The 20,620-nt window shown below is 45.5% G+C and overlaps 1 protein-coding gene across 5 annotated transcripts in view; it reads right to left on the bottom strand.

Moving 5' to 3' along the window:
* Window positions 1-20,620, bottom strand: part of SLC35D4 (solute carrier family 35 member D4) — a 221,031-nt gene that overhangs the window by 127,852 nt on the left and 72,559 nt on the right. For 4 of the 5 annotated variants that reach the window (XR_012724292.1, XM_075314451.1, XM_075314452.1 and 1 more), the window contains 3 exons: window positions 8,865-8,913; window positions 6,942-6,987; window positions 5,206-5,241 (listed from right to left, as the gene is read on the bottom strand). Coding sequence is in view for 4 of the 5 variants with exons in the window: in XM_075314451.1 (XP_075170566.1) it covers window positions 5,206-5,241; window positions 6,942-6,987; window positions 8,865-8,913 (131 nt within the window). In the remaining variant the exon portion in view is untranslated. Of the gene's footprint in view, window positions 1-5,205; window positions 5,242-6,941; window positions 6,988-8,863; window positions 8,914-16,799; window positions 19,225-20,620 lie in introns of those variants that run through there. The other variant, XM_075353351.1, reaches the window with a different exon arrangement.

Raw genomic sequence — 20,620 nt, 5'->3', positions numbered from 1 at the left:
TTATACCATGCCTGATGAAGAGACCTGAGTAGTCTCGAAAGCTTGCAATTACCGTATTTTTCGGACCATAAGACGCACTTTTTTCCCCCCAAATGTTGGGGGAAAGTGGGGGGTGCGTCTTATGGTCTGAATGTGGCTGCGGGGAATGTGGGTGCTGCGGTGGAGCGGGTCATCGGGGGCACGAGCAGGCTGTAGCAGCCTGCCGTGACCACGTGGACCCGCTCATTTAATATGCATGCCCATCCCCCGCCCATCATCCCTCAGCGCTGAAGCCGGCGCTGACAGGTGGGCGGGATGATGGGCGGGGGATAAACAGCCGGCTCGCATGATCACCCCTGGCAACTACGGCCTGGAGTGATCATGTGCGGCTGTATTCACTGCTCCCCGCGCGTCATCATCAGCGCGGGGAGCAGTGAATCAGTGAGTGTACAGTACTCACTGTTCCCTGCAGCATCGCTCGTCCTTCCGTCTGTGTCAGCGGCAGCGCCACTGATTGGAGCCGTCCCCATTACCCTGCTGGATCGCGATCATCTCCTGTGTTTGTGCCAGCAGCTGAGTGGAGACTAGCGGCCGCACAGCGATGACGTCATCGCTGTGCGCACGTGTCCACACGCAGCGGCCGGGACACTGGCACAGACACAGGAGATGATCGCGATCCAGCAGGGTAATGGGGACGGCTCCAATCAGCGGCGCTGCCGCTGACACAGACGGAAGGACGAGCGATGCTGCAGGGAGTGAGGTAAAGTGAGGTGAGTATGAACGTTTATTTTTTTTTATGTGCCACAGGATGCGGCCATACACCAGGATGGGGGCATATTATGAGCCGGATGGGGGCATATGATGAGCCGGATGGGGGCATATGATGAGCCGGATGGGGGCATATGATGAGCCGGATGGGGGCATATGATGAGCCGGATGGGGGCATATTATGAGCAGGATGGGGGCATATTATGAGCCGGATGGGGCCATATGCCATGATGGGTTATATAGCAGGATGCGGCCACATGCCAGTATATAGCAGGATGCGGCCATATGGCAGGATTAGGGTGTATAGCGGATGAGGGACATATACTGTATATACCAGGCAGGGAGGATCATTACCAGGATGCGGCACCTTAGTAGAGAATTATATTACCCCCATAACAGGGTCAGCAGCAGATCCTCGCCCCATGACAGTGTGTCATGACCACATTTTTTGCTTAAATTTTATTTTCCTATTTTCCTCCTCTAAAACCAGGGTGCGTCTTATAGTCCGGTGCGTCTTATAGTCCGAAAAATACGGTATTACCATCTTTTCAGTTAGCCATTAAAATGTATCAACCACTGAGGACTCTCAGTTCTTTTAAACAATTTTTTTATCTCTACTGGCTAACACGGTACAAAGATATATTTTACTTGTATCTAAATACTTGTATATAAATCATACAAAATAGACCAGAAAAAGTAACATATGATGAATCAATAATGAAGATTCAGAACTTTTTGGATATTCTAGTGTCTTATAGAACACTTCATACTTTATGACGATTTAGAGCCCTAGCAGGCTTGTTAATCTATATAAATACAGCAGCTGGAAAGAGTTAAGTAAACTCCTCATGTTACATGTGTAAATCCCACATAGTATTAGGCACCAGCATGTATAATCAATAAAGTTATTTTTAGAAAGGAATACAAAATTTTGAGACACCAGTTCAGACTAGTAATGTGTTCATTGTGAATGGCCATACACTTCTAAGAACCTTTATTGTTAAAAGGGAACAGATTGTTTATTTTAAAAAGTCAATAGAAAGTGTCCTGTGTGTGTTTCCATATGAGGATTAAGGGTATGTGGGCACGTTGCATTCTGTGCAGTGCGGAAAAGAACGCACCCTTTAAAGCTGTAAACACTGCGTTTGTCAAAAAAATGCATCCAAAACGCATGCATTTTGCATGCGTTTTGGATGCATTTTTTGCAGTGCGGTCCCACGGCAATTGAGCTCTGCTACATGCCCGCTGACAGCAGACACAGAGTCGCGTGATGAGAATGAACTCGGATGAACTTCATCCGACTTCATTGTCATTCCGCGGCTCTGTCTGTGTGTCGCGTCCTGATTAGCGGTCACTCGTGAAGAACTCACCAGTGACCGCTAATCCCCTGAGTGACTGAAGTGAGCAGCGCGATCAGCGCTCCCGTCACTCAGGTTACCCGCGGCCAGCTGGTGTCCTCCACCCAAGACCGCAACTCACCTGTGTCATCATCACTGATCGCGCAGCTCACTTCAGTCACTCAGGCGATTTGCTGTCACAGTTGGAGGATCCAGAGGTGGCCGCGGGTAACCTGACTGACATCATCGCTGATTGTGCGGCTCACTTCAGTTGCTGCGTGGAGCTGCCAGAGAGCAGTCTGGTCTGTGACCTCTCCTGTCAGCTTCATGTAGCAGAGCTGAGAGCGTCGTGGGACATCGTGTGGATTACGCCAGACCTGGATGGGTATTTGGGGGTTAATAAAGTGGTGAAAGAGGGTGTTTTTTTTTGCCTTTTATTCCAAATAAAGGATTTTTTTGGGTGTATGTGTTTATTTTCTTTAACATACAGGTTAATCATGAAAAGTATCTCGGGGTGACGCCTGACATGATTAACCTAGGACTTAATGGCAGCTATAGGCTGCTGCCATTAACTCCTTATTACCCAGATTGCCACCGCACCAGGCAATTCGGGATGAGCCGGGTAGAGTCCAGGGACTGTCGCATCTAATGATGCGGCAATTCCGGGCGGCTGCTGGCTAATATTGTTAGGCTGGGGGGCTCCCCGTAACGTGGAGCTCCCCATCCTGAGAATGCCAGCCTTCAGCCGTGTGGCTTTATCTTGGCTGGTATCAAAATTGGGGGGGGACTGCACATCGTTTTTTAAAAATTATTTATTTATTTTACTGCACGATATAGACCCGCCCACCGGCGGCTGTGATTGGTTGCAGAGAGACAGCCGTCACTCAGCATGGGGGCGTGTCTGACTGCAACCAACCACAGGTGCCTGTGGCCGGGGAAAGCAGGGAATACAATATGAAATAATGAGCGGCTGGCATTTTCAAAAGAGGAAAAGCCGCCAGAGCTTTGTGACAGCCGTGCAGCGCCGTGCCAGTGATCGGTGAGTATGAGAGAGGGGGAGAGACCGACCGACGGACAGAGAGAGAGAGACAGAGCGACCAACTGACAGAGAAAGAGACCGACCGACCGATAGAGATTGACTGACATCGACAGAGAGACTGAAAGACCTGCGTTTTGCTTGTCAAAAAAGCATGCGGAATGCAACAAAAATGCAGTCCAAGTACATTTTGGTTGCGTTTTGACCAACATCATTGATTTCAATGGGTAGAGAACGCAGCGACAATGCACAAAAGAAGTGACATGCTGATTTTTTTTCCGCAGCGATTTTTGGCATCCAAAACGCTGTTTAAAAACGCAGCATGCGCATTGAATTTTCGGACTTCTCATAGATTTTGCTGGGGAAGCAGAACGCATGCATTTTGGCACTGAAATGCTGCAGTTCAAAATGCAGCGTTAACTCGGGAAAAACGCAACGTGCGCACATAGCCCAACACTATTTCTGACCAGTAAATGATTTGGTCCCTGCATTTTCACCTGTTATTTTCTTTGCTGGGTCGCTCTCAATTTTCAGTTCTCTCTGAGCTAGTGGTTAGGGACTAGATGCTGTGATATCTCCCATACACAGCACAGCACACAGTGGGATTCCTGCTCTTCATTACTTAGCACAGAGACTCAAGAGGCAGGTGTTTTAAGGAGATTATACAGAATCAATGAGCATGGTAAATATGACTTCAGCACTGGGATGAGATAAAAGACTTGTTTGAAAACTAGCTTTTTGTGTTTCCCTCTGGCAATTGTCTCACTCTGCTCCATACTCCTTCTCACCTACCCATAAAATATTGATACAGGTGTAACCTCACTGTGATGCCGTCTGTTTAGCTTTCACCAAAGACAGATATCTCCCAAGAGTGGATGGCAAGTTGAGGACGTAAAAGGGAGGGAAGAAGTGAAGGAAGCAAAATTCATGAGAAGATATATTAGAAAGTGTATTATATTAGCTTGCATAATTGATTTATGTAGTTTTTTTAAGGCAGCATTCCCATTTAAGCCACATGGTTGATCTATGCAGTCTGTCAAGAAATAGCCTATGTAATACAAGTGGGCCATAGTGGATGCTACATATAATCAAACAAAAATAACACAAGATTTACAATAACGTTTCTCTAGTGTGTTACTAAAAATAAAAGTAAATCAAATGTCATTCCTGTGTCAAGTTATTAATGGTTTACGTCCTGCGAGTCAGCACTTCCTGCCTATGTGCGCTGGAAGAGTAGTGTTATCATAAGGATACGGAGCCCCACAAATCATTGCTAAAATAATTTATGTTGGATTTTGATAAATGGTCATGAGGCCCAATGTTCCCATATTGAATCTGAGCTGCTATAGCACAGAAATAGAAAAGTACTGTAAACTTACAACTGGTTTGTAGTGATTAGCTCTGGTGACTTAGCACAAGTATAGAACCACTAGATGGTGTCCTGATTCTAACGCATCGGGTATTCTAGAATTTATTGTGTAGTTAATGTATGATTTTTGTTATATATATAGATGTTGTGTGTAGTTGCCAAGTGTTTGTGTAGGGCGCTGTAAATGTTCTGGGTGTTGTCTGGGTGTGGCGGGGGGTGGGAGCGGTGTTGTTTATGTGTTGCGTTGTTTGTGGAGCGCTGTATGTCTGCAGCGTTGTGTGTGTGGTGCTGTGTGTATGTTTTGGGGGGAGGTATGTTTTGTGCAGTGTGTGTGTGCTGGAGGAGTAGTCCTGGGGAGAGAGGAGTATAATAGGAGGAGGAGTAGTCCTGGGGGAGAGGAGTATAATAGGAGGAGTAGTCCTGGCGACAGAGGAGGATAATAGGAGGAGTCGTCCTGGGGGGGAGGTGTCTAATAGTGGGGGGCGTGGCCGGGCCGTCAAAGTGTGTGGGGGGCGTGGCTGGGCCGTGTGGCCAATGCGTGAAGGGGGGGGTGTGGACGGTTGTCACTGTAATGACGTAATTTTGAAGACAGACAGACTGATAGACAGACCGATAGACAGACAGACAGACTAAGGCAATTATATATATAGATTCAGTGAGCCCTCACACGATAGCAGAACTATAGAAATAACATACATACATACATACATACATACCTGAAGAAATAGTTTATATATTGCTGATCGAGGTCACTGTAAAGAGAAGAGCAAGGCTAAATCAAAGAGGTGTTACAGAACACTATGTGGCAGATTATTACTGTTCTAAATTCAGACAGAAAAACTAGACCAGGAAGAGAAATTAAAAAAAGGATCACAATTGTGCACACGATATATTGCTTTCCAAGATGTGCAAATATAATATGTCATGTTGCGTGGTTTACTTTATACCAGCATTTTGAGCACCAAAAAAGATGGCATTTACCGTTTATAAGTAGAGATGAGCGAACCTGTGGATGTGCCAAAATAAAAACATAATTCTGGAGCTTTGATTTTTTTTCTTCATTATGCCGTTTACCGATTGGCTCTCAACTCAGCGTTACCAAATATGTGTTTTTTGTTTTATTTTCAATGGGGCAAATGGGGAGTGATTTGAACTTGCATTTGTTAGCCTTCTTAAGGGACTTGAAGCTGCAATCATCTGATCTCTTGTGCTATACAGAGCTGGGCAACAATGATGACTTCCTATGAATGATACCTCGCAGCCAGCATTCACAGGAAGTGAGTCATGACAGACCCAGTTCATCAGCTGACCCCCAGCTGCCATGACAACACATCAGTGCCCCGCGGTCACGTCAAGAGGCTTCTGATGGAAGCGAGGAATGACGTGCACCCTGCGTGTATGTGCTAAATCCCTCTTTCAGAGACTGACAGCGGGATATTACTGCCTAACAGCCATGGGCTCCCCTCCAATAGACCTGCGGCTTTTAAAGCCACGTCGGCTGATCAGATCACCCGACATGTGCAGCGAAAGATGCGGGTTCAGCATGAGATGTAAATATGTCAAGAGGTTGTGAAGGATTTAAAATGACATATGTAACCCAAACTGGAATAGATAAAAACCATTAACTCAGGGAGAAGAAAAAAAAAAAAACAAAAACAAGCTCTCTGAAGGTTCCCCATCAGCTTCAGAATATGGTGACACAACAGATTTAAAATGTATTTATTTATTAACGTCATCCACACCGCTGGGCATAATGTTGCGCCTGCTCAGAGAACTCGCCAGCCGGGAATATGAAGATTTTGCCCGCCTACGTGAATGGCATTTGAAGAGTCATGCATATCAATCAACACAGGAGGAGCGCGAAAGGAGGCACAGATTTGGACCCCATCGGACTGGACCAGACAATTTACATACAGGAAGGGAGATTTTATAAAGGTATTTGTGGGGTCTATAGAGGGGTGTCAGGGATATGCACCTTTATAGAATGCAGCACTGGTGCTGCTTAAGGTGCTAGTTTTAGTATAGAAGGCCAAATTCTGGTGACAGGTTCCCTTAAATTCTGCAATTTTAATCCTATAGCAAAATATGAAATTAGCATAAGCAGGAAGGTTGCAGATGTCATTGCCACATTGCTGCTCAATTTGGGCTACTGACGTTCTCTGCAGTGTGGGTACCAGACCTCACAAAATCACAAGCACCACACTGGTACTGTAATATACAAGACTGTCAGTGTAAAAATACAACCTGTGGGGAAACCACAATATCCACACAGCAGCCATTTATGTGATGCTTTGCTCTTAACTGCAGTTTGCCATGGATTTTCCACCCAGAAAATCCTCAGTGCACCCACCATGTGTCACTATACCCCAAATTTCTCTGTTTGTCTGATGTTTTTGGAAGCTAAATCGGATCATTTGACATGTGTAATGAAATTAAAAAGCAGAGCACTCACCTTAGTAAACTGGACTTATGAGACTTCTGGAAAATTTTGTAACATCCTAATAATAAGAAATGGTGGAGAAGTAGAAATTATGAAAATGTCTACAGTTTACTAGTTCCTTATATTTCAGTGTGTTATGAGTTATATCACTAACGCTAAGCTTTTATCTACCAGACCTAGTACAGCAGAATTATCTGTGAAATCAAAAAAATTTGCCGGCTTTGAGGAATAGGAAACTGGAGTGTAAAGAGATAGAATGTAGAGTAGGCCATGGAGAAGGCACGCAGCTTTCTTCCAACACTTATGCGGGCGTCACATGGGACGATCTATCGTGCGATCGTATGAGCGATCGTACCCGCCCCCGTCGTTTGTGTGTCAGGGCAATTAGTTGCCTGTGGCACACAAAGTCGTAACTCCCCGTCACACGCACTTACCTCACGGACGACGTCGCTGTGGGCGCCGAACATCCACTTCCTGAAGGGGGAGGGACGTTTAGCGTCACAGCGACGTCTCACAGCGGCAAGCCAATAGAAGGGGAGGGGCGGAGATGAGCAAGACGTAAACATCCCGCCCACCTCCTTCCTTCCGCATTGCCGGCGGGACACAGGTAAGCTGTGTTCATCGTTCCCAGGTTGTCACACGGAGCGATGTGCGCTGCCCCGGGAATGATGAACAACCGGCGCACAGAAGAAGAAACAACTTTTGAAAATGAGCGACGTGTCAACGAGCAACGATAAGGTGAGTATTTTTGCTCATTCATCGTCGCTCGTAGCTGTCACACGCAACGATATATCAAACGATGCCGGATGTGCGTCACTTACGACGTGTCCCCGCTGACATATCGCCCAATATATCGTACCGTGTGACGCCCGCATTAGGCTTCAATCAGATGTCTAAAGTCACATATGTGTTCTATGGTATTCATTCACAGAACACATACTATAATTTATGGGGCTATTCACACGTCCTTGTGTTTGAGGACCATGTGTCCTCTACAAACTCACGGAGATCTGCCCATTTTTGATCAGCATCAAGGATGAAATATGCCCAAACAAATCTATGGATCACGAGACAATCCTAGACAGCTTACAGACATCATTCCATTCATGTGCAATCCATTTGTTGTCCATGATTAACATTGCAAAGAATAGGAGAAGTTTTGTAAATTAAGGGAAAATAAATTACGAACCATTGACGGTACAAACTGACAAAACACTGATGAAACTTGGACCGTAGTTTTTGTATCCGTAAAGAAAAAACACATACCCTTAGCATGGACTGTAATTGATCCGAGCACGCATGCATGAATCAAAGTCAACAGCTCCTGGAAGGAATAAAGTTCATTTTCTCCCAGGTGATGCACTTTCAGTACAGCAGCTGGACACCTTTTTGACAATATTAGGCCCTGTGCGCACACTTTACCCGCGTTTTTGCTGCAGAAATTTCTTGAGAAAATGGCTGTAACCTTTCTGTAGACATTTCCCAGCAAAACCTATGGGGAAAAAAAATAGCTATGCGCACACTGCGTTTTTTTCCTCAAGAACATTCTTTCTGCAGAATTTCTTGAGAAAAAGAATGCACATGTCACTTCTTTTCTCCAGGTACCTGCGTTAATGGTAAAAAAAACGCAGGGACCAACCTGCAGGAAATAACGCGTCAATAATGCATCAAAAACGCATGAAAAACGCACAAAAACGCTGTAAAAACGCAGGTGCAGTATTGGTGCATTTTTTTGAACGCAAGTGCGCTAATCTTTCAGACTCAAGAAATTTCTTGAGAAAAATCCTTTTTCTAGTGCGCACAAGGCCTTAACCTGTAGATTAAGCCTATATCGGCAAGTAATTAGCATTAGCCTACTGGTTCTCATTAAAACAAATGTAAACTGACATTGCTTTAGTAACCTACTCCAAATACCTGATTATTATAATGACTTACCTGAGCAAACCAGGTGAATGATAGCCCAGAAATAACCATCTACATCAAACTACAGAAAGAAAAGCAGATTGAAATGCTGTAGTACAGATAAATTTGTATATCTGTATAATTATTTTATATATATATATTATATATACATATATACATACATATATATATACATATATACATACACATACATATATACAGTTAGGTCCAGAAATATTTGGACAGTGACACAATTTTCGCGAGTTGGGCTCTGCATGCCACCACATTGGATATGAAATGAAACCTCTACAACAGAATTCAAGTGCAGATTGTAACGTTTAGTTTGAAGGTTTGAACAAAAATATCTGATAGAAATTGTAGGAATTGTACACATTTCTTTACAAACACTCCACATTTTAGGAGGTCAAAAGTAATTGGACAAATAAACCAAACCCCAAAAAAAAATTTTTATTTTCAATATTTTGTTGCGAATCCTTTGGAGGCAATCACTGCCTTAAGTCTGGAACCCATGGACATCACCAAACGCTGGGTTTCCTCCTTCTTAATGCTTTGCCAGGCCTTTACAGCCGCAGCCTTCAGGTCTTGCTTGTTTGTGGGTCTTTCCATCTTAAGTCTGGATTTGAGCAAGTGAAATGCATGCTCAATTGGGTTAAGATCTGGTGATTGACTTGGCCATTGTAGAATGTTCCACTTTTTTGCACTCATGAACTCCTGGGTAGCTTTGGCTGTATGCTTGGGGTCATTGTCCATCTGTACTATGAAGCGCCGTCCGATCAACTTTGCGGCATTTGGCTGAATCTGGGCTGAAAGTATATCCCGGTACACTTCAGAATTCATCCAGCTACTCTTGTCTGCTGTTATGTCATCAATAAACACAAGTGACCCTGTGCCATTGAAAGCCATGCATGCCCATGCCATCACGTTGCCTCCGCCATGTTTTACAGAGGATGTGGTGTGCCTTGGATCATGTGCCGTTCCCTTTCGTCTCCAAACTTTTTTCTTCCCATCATTCTGGTACAGGTTGATCTTGGTCTCATCTGTCCATAGAATACTTTTCCAGAACTGAGCTGGCTTCATGAGGTGTTTTTCAGCAAATTTAACTCTGGCCTGTCTATTTTTGGAATTGATGAATGGTTTGCATCTAGATGTGAACCCTTTGTATTTACTTTCATGGAGTCTTCTCTTTACTGTTGACTTAGAGACAGATACACCTACTTCACTGAGAGTGTTCTGGACTTCAGTTGATGTTGTGAATGGGTTCTTCTTCACCAAAGAAAGTATGCGGCGATAATCCACCACTGTTGTCATCCGTGGACGCCCAGGCCTTTTTGAGTTCCCAAGCTCACCAGTCAATTCCTTTTTTCTCAGAATGTACCCGACTGTTGATTTTGCTACTCCAAGCATGTCTGCTATCTCTCTGATGGATTTTTTCTTTTTTTTTCAGCCTCAGGATGTTCTGCTTCACCTCAATTGAGAGTTCCTTAGACCGCATGTTGTCTGGTCACAGCAACAGCTTCCAAATGCAAAACCACACACCTGTAATCAACCCCAGACCTTTTAACTACTTTATTGATTACAGGTTAACGAGGGAGACGCCTTCAGAGTTAATTGCAGCCCTTAGAGTCCCTTGTCCAATTACTTTTGGTCCCTTGAAAAAGAGGAGGCTATGCATTACAGAGCTATGATTCCTAAACCCTTTCTCCGATTTGGATGTGAAAACTCTCATATTGCAGCTGGGACTGTGCACTTTCAGCCCATATTATATATATAATTGTATAATTGTATTTCTGAACATGTTTTTGTAAACAGCTAAAATAACAAAACTTGTGTCACTGTCCATATATATACACACACACACACACACACACACACACACACACTATGTATTTTGTTTGGACTATAGAATCATAGTACATTAGTATGATAATGCACGGTACATTAGACATATATGGAAGGCTAGGTTCACATTTCCGTTGTTTTGCATCAGTCACATGCGTTGCTTGACGCTTGTGACTGATGCGTTGTACAACGGATGACAAGAATAGAATTCATTGTCGGACTCCGTTGTAAAAGAGAGAGTGATCAGCTGATCGTTCACAATAGCCGTCCGGCTTTTGAGAGCGAACAGATGATCTCCCGGCGGCTGTCTAATGAGAGAGATCAGCTGATCACTCACAGCAGCCGGCCGCCAGGTGATCAGCTGATCGTTCGGCCGCCGAGAATGTGTGCGGGGGGCGGAGTGCGGGGTGGGTGGAGCCGAGCGGGGCTATGGCGCTGAGGACACAGTGCCGGGGACTGCATAGCTGGGGACAGGTGAGAGTGTGTGTGTATACACATACGGAGTGCGGGAGGGGGCAGAGCCGAGCGAGGAAGTGTCGGGCTCCCTGCACACGTAGCCAGGGTAAATATTGGGTAACTAAGCAAAGCGCATTGCTTAGAAACCCGATGTGTACCCTGGTTACGTGTGCAGGGAGCCAAAGAGAGCATGCGCAGCGAAAGCCTACGGATTGCGCTGCTCAAAAAACGTTACACTCTACGTTCCTGCCGCCCGACGGTCAGTCATTCCACGACTGATCAGTCGGGCGGAGGATGCAACACAGCGTCATCAGTCACAATCCGCCGCTCATAAAAGTATATGGGAATAACGGAATCCGCCAAACGGATTCTGTTGTTTACCAGAGCCGCGCATTGTGACTAATACAAATTAACGGAAATGGGAACCTAGCCTAAGCCGTTTGTTATTTGTCTGCTGTCGCATTTCATGTTTTAACAAGTTGATTCATTGAGTTTGGCAAAGGTGCTTAATGCTAATAGGTATATTAGCATGTTACAGAGTAGGAGAAACCTGCAGCTAAACACCTGCCCAGTAACACATTGGGTAAAATTAATAAATAAATACAAAAATGCAGAAGCTGCTTTTTTTAGGAGACATATCTATGTCTACTTAGAGGCACAGTGATAGGTCCCCCAGTAAAAAGAGGTTATAGTACTGAGCGCCACAATCTAGTGCCAACTGATTTTAATGGCCTCATGTGGTCTACCATTACATTTAATAAAACATCCTTATGTGCTACCATACTTAAAAGAGAGGTTGTCCCATGAACAAAGTACATTTTACATCAATAGCTCTAATAATAATAATAATAATAATAATAATAGTTTCCACACTTTGAGGTATTAAAAAAAAATTCCTATGCTGAGAATCTTTTAAAGGTGTCCCTATACTGTGTAATGGTCGTGTCTGACCATACAGGAACATGGTTTCATTATATCACATCTCCTGGGTCGGGGATCAAGCAAAAAAATTATACAGACATAGCATGGGGTTGCAGGAGCTACTTTCTGTGGAGGTAATTTTTTTTTTTCTTAAAAACCAGGCAGGAAAAGAATCAGATGCAGCCCTGTCTGTTTCCTCCCCTGCCCAGGAGCTGTGGTATGGTGAGACCATGTTCCTGTACAGTCAGACACGGCCATTACACAGCACATAGCATGGACACATATATAAGATATCAGCACAGGAACTTTATTTTTTTTTTTTTAACACATAGTTACATAGCTTGAAAAAAGATCAAGGTCCATCTAATTCAGCCTTCCTCCAACAATTATACATTTTGTCATTAAGTCAAATAGCTACATAGGTTAAAAAAAAAAAAGAAGAAGACCTAGGTCCATGTACGTGTGGAACTTATTATTATTCCAAATTCTATTGATTAAAATGTACTTTGCCTGTGGGGAAAACCCCTTTAACAATTCATCACCATCTCAGCTTGTGCTGTAGCATTCCATGGTATGACTGAGTATCCATTCTACACATCTAAAAGGACAGTGAACAAAGGATCTGCGTAATGAAGCTTCTAAGCTATTACCTTTTGGAGATGCAAGAATATATTCAGACTCTGAAGCAGGGATCTTATATCTACTTTAAGGCCTTGTGCGCACTTGCCGTTTTTTGCCGCAGATTTCCTGCGGTTTTTGCTGCATGTTTCTCTGCATGTTATGTTCATAACATCTCTGCAGTGATTCACCAGCAAAACCTATGGGAAAAAAAAATGCTGTGCGCACTATGCGGATTTTGACAGCTGCATGTTTTGCTGCGGGATTCCCGCAGCAAAAACAATTGCATGTCACTTCTTTTACGCACGTCGCTGCGGCATTGCACTCCATTGACTGCCATGTAATCGTGAAATCCCGCAGGGTATAACACAGGCAGCAAATTCTGTGCGGTTCATTGCGTTTTCCTACGTTATTCCCTCCGGTATTTCGCGGTTTACCTGCGGTAATGTTCATCGCTGCCTGCGGTTTGCAGGGAAGTGATGTCATTATGACAGGAAGAGGAAGCGGAGCAGAGAGTAAACACACACATATCACACACTCACACAGATCTCACACATACACACACACACATATATATAGAATACACATAGAAAGCAAACTGACATATAGAAAAAAAAAAAACACGTGGGCTCCGCCGTATTTTTACTGTCCAGCCGAGGTAAGCACACAGCGGCGGCCCGGTAGTCTCAGGCTGGGGAGAGTGAGGGCCAGGGTTAATGCCCCTCCCCCTCCCGAGAATATCAGCCCGCAGCTGCCCCGGGACTGTCGCATCCATTATGCGGCAGTAACAGAGTGTCCCTGGCTCTTCCTGTTGCCGTGATGCGGTGGCAAATCAGGGTAATATAAGGAGTGAATGGCGGCGGATCGCCGCCACTAAGTCCAGGCTTGATCATGGCAGCGTCTATGTGACTGCTGACATGATCAACCCGTAAGTAAAGTGAAAAAAAAAACACAGACACCGAAAAATCCTTTATTTTAAATAAAACACAAAAAAGCCCCTGGTTCACCATTTTATTAACCCCCCCAAAACACACAGCTCCGGCGTAATCCACGTCCTCCGATGCTTGCATGCAGCCTCGCAACGAGACAGCAGAGGTAACCACAGGGCATTTCCCACGGCCGGTAATGTGAACACACTACCGCTCAGGAGAAATGCAGCGTGTGCTCACAGGGACTCTATCTATCCCCCTATTCTTCTATCTATTCTTCTGTCTATTTATCTATCTGCTATCTATCTCAGAAGGAAATTACTTTTTTTTTTGTCAATGTGCTTTATTGCATTGAATGCATTAAAGCACATGTACCAACCCGCATGTGGCAAAACCGCGGCAATACCCCGAACAATACCACGGTAAAACCGCAGCAAACCGCATGTGGTTTTCGGGTGCGGTTTGCCGCATTTTTTTACCGCGGGTGCGGTAATCTTTCAGACCCTGCAGAATTTTCTTAAGAAAATTCCGTTTTCCAGTGCGCACAGGGCCTAACCGTTCTTAAAGTATTGTCTTCAGCTTTAACAATACAAAACAACATGCACACATTAGTATATAAATCTCTTCGACCTGAAAAGGATGCTAGAATTACTTTGAAAATTCGTGTCAGAATGGCTAAATAATCCCTTAAGGCTACTTTACACACTGCGATATCGGTCCCGATATCGCTAGTGTGGGTACCCGCCCCCATCTGTTGCGCGACACGGGCAAATCGCTGCCCGTGTCGCACAACAGCCGTCACACATACTTACCTGTCCGGCGACGTCGCTGTGACGGGCGAACCGCCTCCTTTCTAAGGGGGCGGTCCGTGCGGCGTCACAGCGACATCACTGAAGCGTCACTGAACCGCTGCCCAATAGCAGCGGAGGGGGCGGAGCTGAGCGGGACGTAACATCCCGCCCACCTCCTTCCTTCCGCATAGCGGCCGGGAGGCAGGTAAGGGGAGCTTCCTCGTTCCTGCGGCGTCACACGCAGCGATGTGTGCTGCCGCAGGAACGAGGAACAACTTCGTTACTGCTGCAGTAACGATTTTTAAGAATGGACCCCCATGTCGCCGATTAGCGATTTTGCACGTTTTTGCAACGATGCAAAATCGCTTATTGGTGTCACACGCAACGGCATCGCTAATGCGGCCGGCTGTGCGTCACAAATTCCGTGACCCCAACGACTCCGCATTAGCGATGTCGCAGCGTGTAAAGCCCGCTTTAGGCTATGTGCGCACGCTGCGGATTTACCGCGGATTTGCTGCAGAAAATGTGTCTAACATTGCTGCAGTCATTCCCCAGCAAAACCTATGTGTATAAAAAAATTCTGTGCACACACTGCGTTTTTTATGCCTGCTGATTTACCCGCGATTTTCCGCTGTGGAATTAATGTACATGTCACTTCTTTTCCGCAGGTACCTGCGGTTATTGCCATAGATAATGGTAAAAATCTGTAGGGACCAACCTGCGGAAAAACCGCGGCAAAACCACATGCGGATTTCGCTGCGTTTTTTTTACCGCAGGTGCGGGATTCTTTAAGAGGGTGTGGATTTTCCTTGAGAAAAAGTCAAATTCTAGTGCGCACATGGCCTTAAAAGGTCAACGTGTTCTCTTTGATTGGCAGCACCTCAGTGTCCCTCCTCCCTGGTGCTGCTGTGATCTCACACTGCTCAGTACTAGCTGCAGATGTCAGGCAGTCTGGATGAGAGGAAAAAGTGAATACACTTGGACTCATGAGCTTTCAGGTTATAGTGGCTCACTTAATATCAGTATTATGTTCAATCTTTTTTATTAAGTATTTTCACAATTACAATAATCATCATGAGCATATATTGAAAACGTTTACAAATTTCCAACACAAAAATGAAACGAACTGTTTAGTTATGTCCTTTTGTGTCCTAAGACACAGCTCCCTCTGTCCATTCCGAACTTTACCCACATTTCCCATGACTTTTTGTAGCTGGGTTCATGCAATACTAGGGATGTAGCCTCAAACGACTACATTTGGACTTTCTGTGTCACTAGGACAGAGTATCTTGATAAATATTATATTGTTCGTCACTTCCAGAGAGATTAACGACTTCATTAAGACTATAAATAGGAATAGGTAAAGAACAGCGTGGAATATACAGATGGGAGAAAAGAGAAAGCATGGGGGGGAGGGGAACGGGGGGGTGGGAGGAGGGGAAGAGGGGGGGGAGGGGAGGGGAAAGAAGTCACCTGGGGGACCCGTGACCAATGGTCAAACTGAAGCTCCTGTTCCTCCTTCCAAACCTTTCCGCGCGGGCAAGTGTCCCTGTCACCCCACTCCAAGGTTATCTAGAAAAGCTTATGGAAATCCGTGGAGTCATGGAAACTCATCCACTCACTCCAAGTTGTATAGAACTTGTCTCCATATCCAGAGAGCTCAGCCGACATTTCCTCCATTCTGTAGATATCAATCATTTCCGAATACCATTCTGTGATTGGAGGAGTTGTGGTCATTTTCCAATATCTTGGAATTACCGAGTGGGCGGCTGTTATACAGAATCTCAGTATATCTTTCTTGTGGTACGAGATAGACTGTGGCAAGATGGACAGTAGGGCAATTTTTGGAGAGCTCACCACCTGTCTCCCAGTTATGAGTCGGTAATTGTCAAATACCTTAGTCCAAAAGGGTTTTATCAACTGGCACTCCCACCAGACATGGATCATGGTGCCCTTCTCCTTATTACACCTCCAGCACACCTGGGAGACCTGTGGGAAGATCGCGTGAAGCTTTGACGGATACTGATACCACCGCGTTAATATTTTATAATTTTTCTCCTGGGCAGCACATGCCATTGACATCTTGTGGCTGAATAAGAAACCTTTCGCCCACTCCTCCTGTGAGATGGTCTCCCCCAAATCTCGTTCCCAAGCCAGCTGGTAGTTTATCTTATCCGCTCCCCCCTGTCTGATGAGGACCCTATATATGAGGGAGATTGCATGATCCGGGGAGTCTCCCCTTCCGAACAGTTCCTCCAATGGAGTAAGAGTTCTGCGGATCAGGCCCTCTGCCTCCCGTGCATCGAGAAACGACCGCAGCTGTATGTACTCAAACCACTGTACTCCTCTCCCCATAGGCCGCAATCTGATATCCCGAAAGTCAGGCAGCTTACCATTCACAAGAATGTCTCCGACGCGGGTGTCCTCCACTGCCCTCCATCCGAGAAAAGCGCTCTTCCGATAACCAGGACGGAAAGAAGGGCAAGAGAAGAGGGGAGACAGGGGGCTTAGAGTGTTTGGTGGAGCAAATTTGCTTGATACTGTATGCCAAACTTTGAGGGTGTCCCTTGTGTATTTCGGTGCCAGGCCCATCACGGGATTGTCTGATTCTGGTATCCAGGGGAGATGGCCCAGAGGGACTGGAATATCTGTCTGTTCTATCTGTACCCATTGTTTATTTTTATTCTGGTAAGTCCAATCCAGCATTCGAACCAGAGCCGAGGCCTGGAAGTATGTTTTAAAGTCAGGGAGTCCAGCTCCCCCCTCTTCCTTTAGGCGAGTCAAGGAGCGTAACCCAATCCGGGGCCTCCTCCCCCCCCACACAAAGCGCACCAAAGCTGAACGTAGACTCTGAAAAAACCCACTTGGGGGTATTATAGGGACAGTTTGGTAAATGTATAGAAAACGGGGTAAAATATCCATCTTAACTACGTTCATCCTACCGAACCACGATAGTCTCAATCCATTGTAGGATTTGAGATTTTTAATTGTTCGGTTTAGCAGGGTTAGATAGTTAAGCGTGTATAACTTAGATAAATCTGCCGGAATGTACACCCCCAAATACTTCACTGCCTCAGTTTTCCACTTGAACGGGAAATTGGAGGCGATCCGACTCACCTCTGGTTGGGGCAACGAAATATTCAAGGCCTCCGACTTAGAGAAATTGACCCTAAAATTACTTAAGTGGCCAAATCGTTCAAGTTCCTTCATCAAGGATGGTAGGGAAGTGTGGGGTTGGCTGACATATAATAATAAATCGTCTGCGTATAATGCCGCTTTATGATGAACTGAACCACATCTAATCCCCTGGATGTCCTCGTTTTTCCTAATGGCATTCGCTAAATGTTCCATAACAATTACATATAGCAGAGGCGACAAAGGGCACCCCTGTCTGGTCCCGTTCTGTATGGCAAAGGAGGAGGACAACATACCATTGATCCGGACCCGGTCAGTCGGACCAGAGTATAGCGCAAAGATTTTTTGTAGGAACTTGGGACCCAATCCCAATTGATCTAGGGCTGCTCTCATAAATCCCCAGTGGACCCGGTCAAAGGCCTTTTCTGCATCAATGGACAATAAGCCCATGGGGATTGATTCAAGCTTGGCCTTCGCTACCAGAAGTCCAGTCTTGATGGTGTTATCCCTGGCTTCACGGCCTTTGACAAAGCCCACCTGATCTGTATGTATACTCAGAGGCAGCAAAGGCGCCAATCTGTCCGCCAATATCTTAGAAAAGAGTTTGATGTCAATGTTCAACAGGGATATGGGTCGATAATTTGCAGCATGTGCTAGGTCCTTCCCGGGCTTGGGAATTACACTAATGTGTGCCTCGAGGGTCTGAGGAACAAATCCAACCTCTCCATCCAAGGAGTTAAATGTTCTAGCCATAATTGGGGCCAACTGCGCTCCGAACAGCTTATAGAAAGCGGGAGTGAATCCATCCGGTCCCGGGCACTTACCAGAGGGAGTGTGTTGAATAGCGGCACTGATCTCTGTTTCTGAAATGTCCTCCTCCAAAGCCCCAGAAAGCAAGACATCCAGAGGGGGGAGGGCAGTATCCCCTACATATTTTCTTATTTTTTCCCCTAGCTCCGTAGGGGCGAGGTCCGCGAACTGACCCTTAATGTTATATAATTTATCATAATATGATTTGAAAACTTCAAGGATCTCCCCTGGATCGTGTGTGTTCCTATCTTTCTGAGTCTTAATAAATGGAATATATGAAACGGCAGCCCTTGGATGCAGCATGCGTGCCAGAGGACGTCCGCATTTGTCTGCCGCTTCATAAAAGAATCGCTTCATACGTTCTTTCTGATACAAATACCTCCGGTCCAGGAGGTCCCTAAGTGCGGCTCGCTTTTGAATGAGGTCAGCCATATCCGTTGGGGCAAGCGTCAGCTTATGCCGAAGCTCCAATCGGTGAATCTGCTGCAATAATCCGTTCATCTCCTCTGTCCTTTCTTTTTTAAGTCTGGAGCCGTGCTTAATCAGCACCCCCCTCAAGACGCATTTCAATGTTTCCCACTGGACCGGAGGTGATGTTGAATCTCCTTTATGTACCTGGATGAAGGACTCTATTGTGTCCTGCAATTCTTTCTGGCATATGTTATCTTTGAGAAGATTGCTATTTAGCCTCCATGTCCATGGGCGCTGAGTGACGGGGGGGATCTGTAGGGACAAGTAAATTGGTGCATGGTCGGACCAGAATATATCACCAATTTTAGCTATCGGTTGCCAAGAAAGGGCTCGTTGTCCCACCAAAAAGAAGTCAATTCTAGTGTATGTGTTATGTGGAGGGGAGAAGTAAGTATAGTCCTTACCCTGTGGATTCAGAATACGCCAAATGTCTATCAGTTGGAGGGCATGGAGGTCCCGCCTCAAAGAACCCATCTCGCGATGCCGACCTGGGCCCCTTCCAGAGGAGGAGTCTACTGCTGGATTTAGGGTAAAATTAAAGTCCCCGCCAATAAGCAGCGTCCCCTCTGCGAACTCCGCCAGTGTCTTCAGGAGAGATCTGCACATAGAAACCTGGTTATTGTTTGGAAGATACCAATTTGCAATGCTAAACACCATATTGAATACCCTCAATTTGAGGAACACGTATCTACCTTGGCTGTCTATGCGTGTATCAATGATCGAATGCGCAAGCTGTTTATGTATTGCTATAGAGACTCCCTTAGACTTAGCCTCTGGGTTAGTGCTGTGGTACCATACTGGGTAGAATCTATCTTTAAATGCTGGTATATTGCCGGTTTTAAAATGCGTCTCCTGTAACAGGAGAATTTGTGTCCTCTGTTTGTGCATGGAGTAAAGGACCTGCGATCGCTTCTGTGGGATATTGAATCCCCTTACATTGAGTGAACATAATCGAAGAGCCTCCATCTCCCTGTCTACAGGTCCCCCAGTGAACCGGAAGTTATTACTATCAGAAAGGGGCGAGGGAGAGGGGGGTGGGAGGTGATGTGCACAAGGAGAAAGGGAGGTGGAGGTAGTACAACCTCTGGGAGAGTTAGCGATAGAACTGGTTATAAATGGGAGCAAAGAAGGGACGAAAAAGGGAAAAAGAAAGGAGGGAGAAGAAAGGGAGAAAAAAGGAATATAAAGAAGGAAATAAGAGAGAAAAGAAAAAGAAACGGGAAGAAAGAGATTAAGAAAAAGAAGATAGGCCCTCGACAATAGTATCAGGCCGTGATCTTGGGGTCAGTATAACCTACACCTGCCCGCAGCGTGTAGAACCCCGGTGGGGAGTAAACTTTCAATAGAGGCCCGTCTCCCCCGAACCGGCCCCAGACCCCTTGAACTGAAGCATTTTAAACTAGAACAATATTCGAAGACAACACACCTTCACCCCACTTATCATTGAAATTCAATTAGCTGTTAGCATTTAACTAAAAAGACATCAAAATAACTAGCTATTATGTTCCCGAGACTGATGCCTCAGTTCCAGTTCAGAACTTAGCCAATATAAACTCTGGATCAACTCCAAACCGGCCTGCAAGATCTGGATTCAGCAACATGTCCAATACTGGAAAGGGTGGGATGATCTCACTCCCCCTCACGGTCAGCTGATGTCATTTCCACCCCTTTCTTTCGCTGTGATCCCCGATTTTTCCTGCGAGTAATTTCTCGTCGTGGTAGAGGGTTGGTGATAGACTCTCCGGGGAGGCTGTGTACTCGTGGCCACTCCTTGTCTGAGATATGAACGACCGGTAAT

This window comes from Anomaloglossus baeobatrachus, chromosome 6, assembly GCF_048569485.1.
Source record: "Anomaloglossus baeobatrachus isolate aAnoBae1 chromosome 6, aAnoBae1.hap1, whole genome shotgun sequence".
NCBI classification, from domain to species: Eukaryota; Metazoa; Chordata; class Amphibia; order Anura; family Aromobatidae; genus Anomaloglossus; species Anomaloglossus baeobatrachus.
The sequence above is the reverse complement of the archived record's forward strand: the minus strand, read 5'-3'. Positions and strand labels throughout refer to the sequence as shown.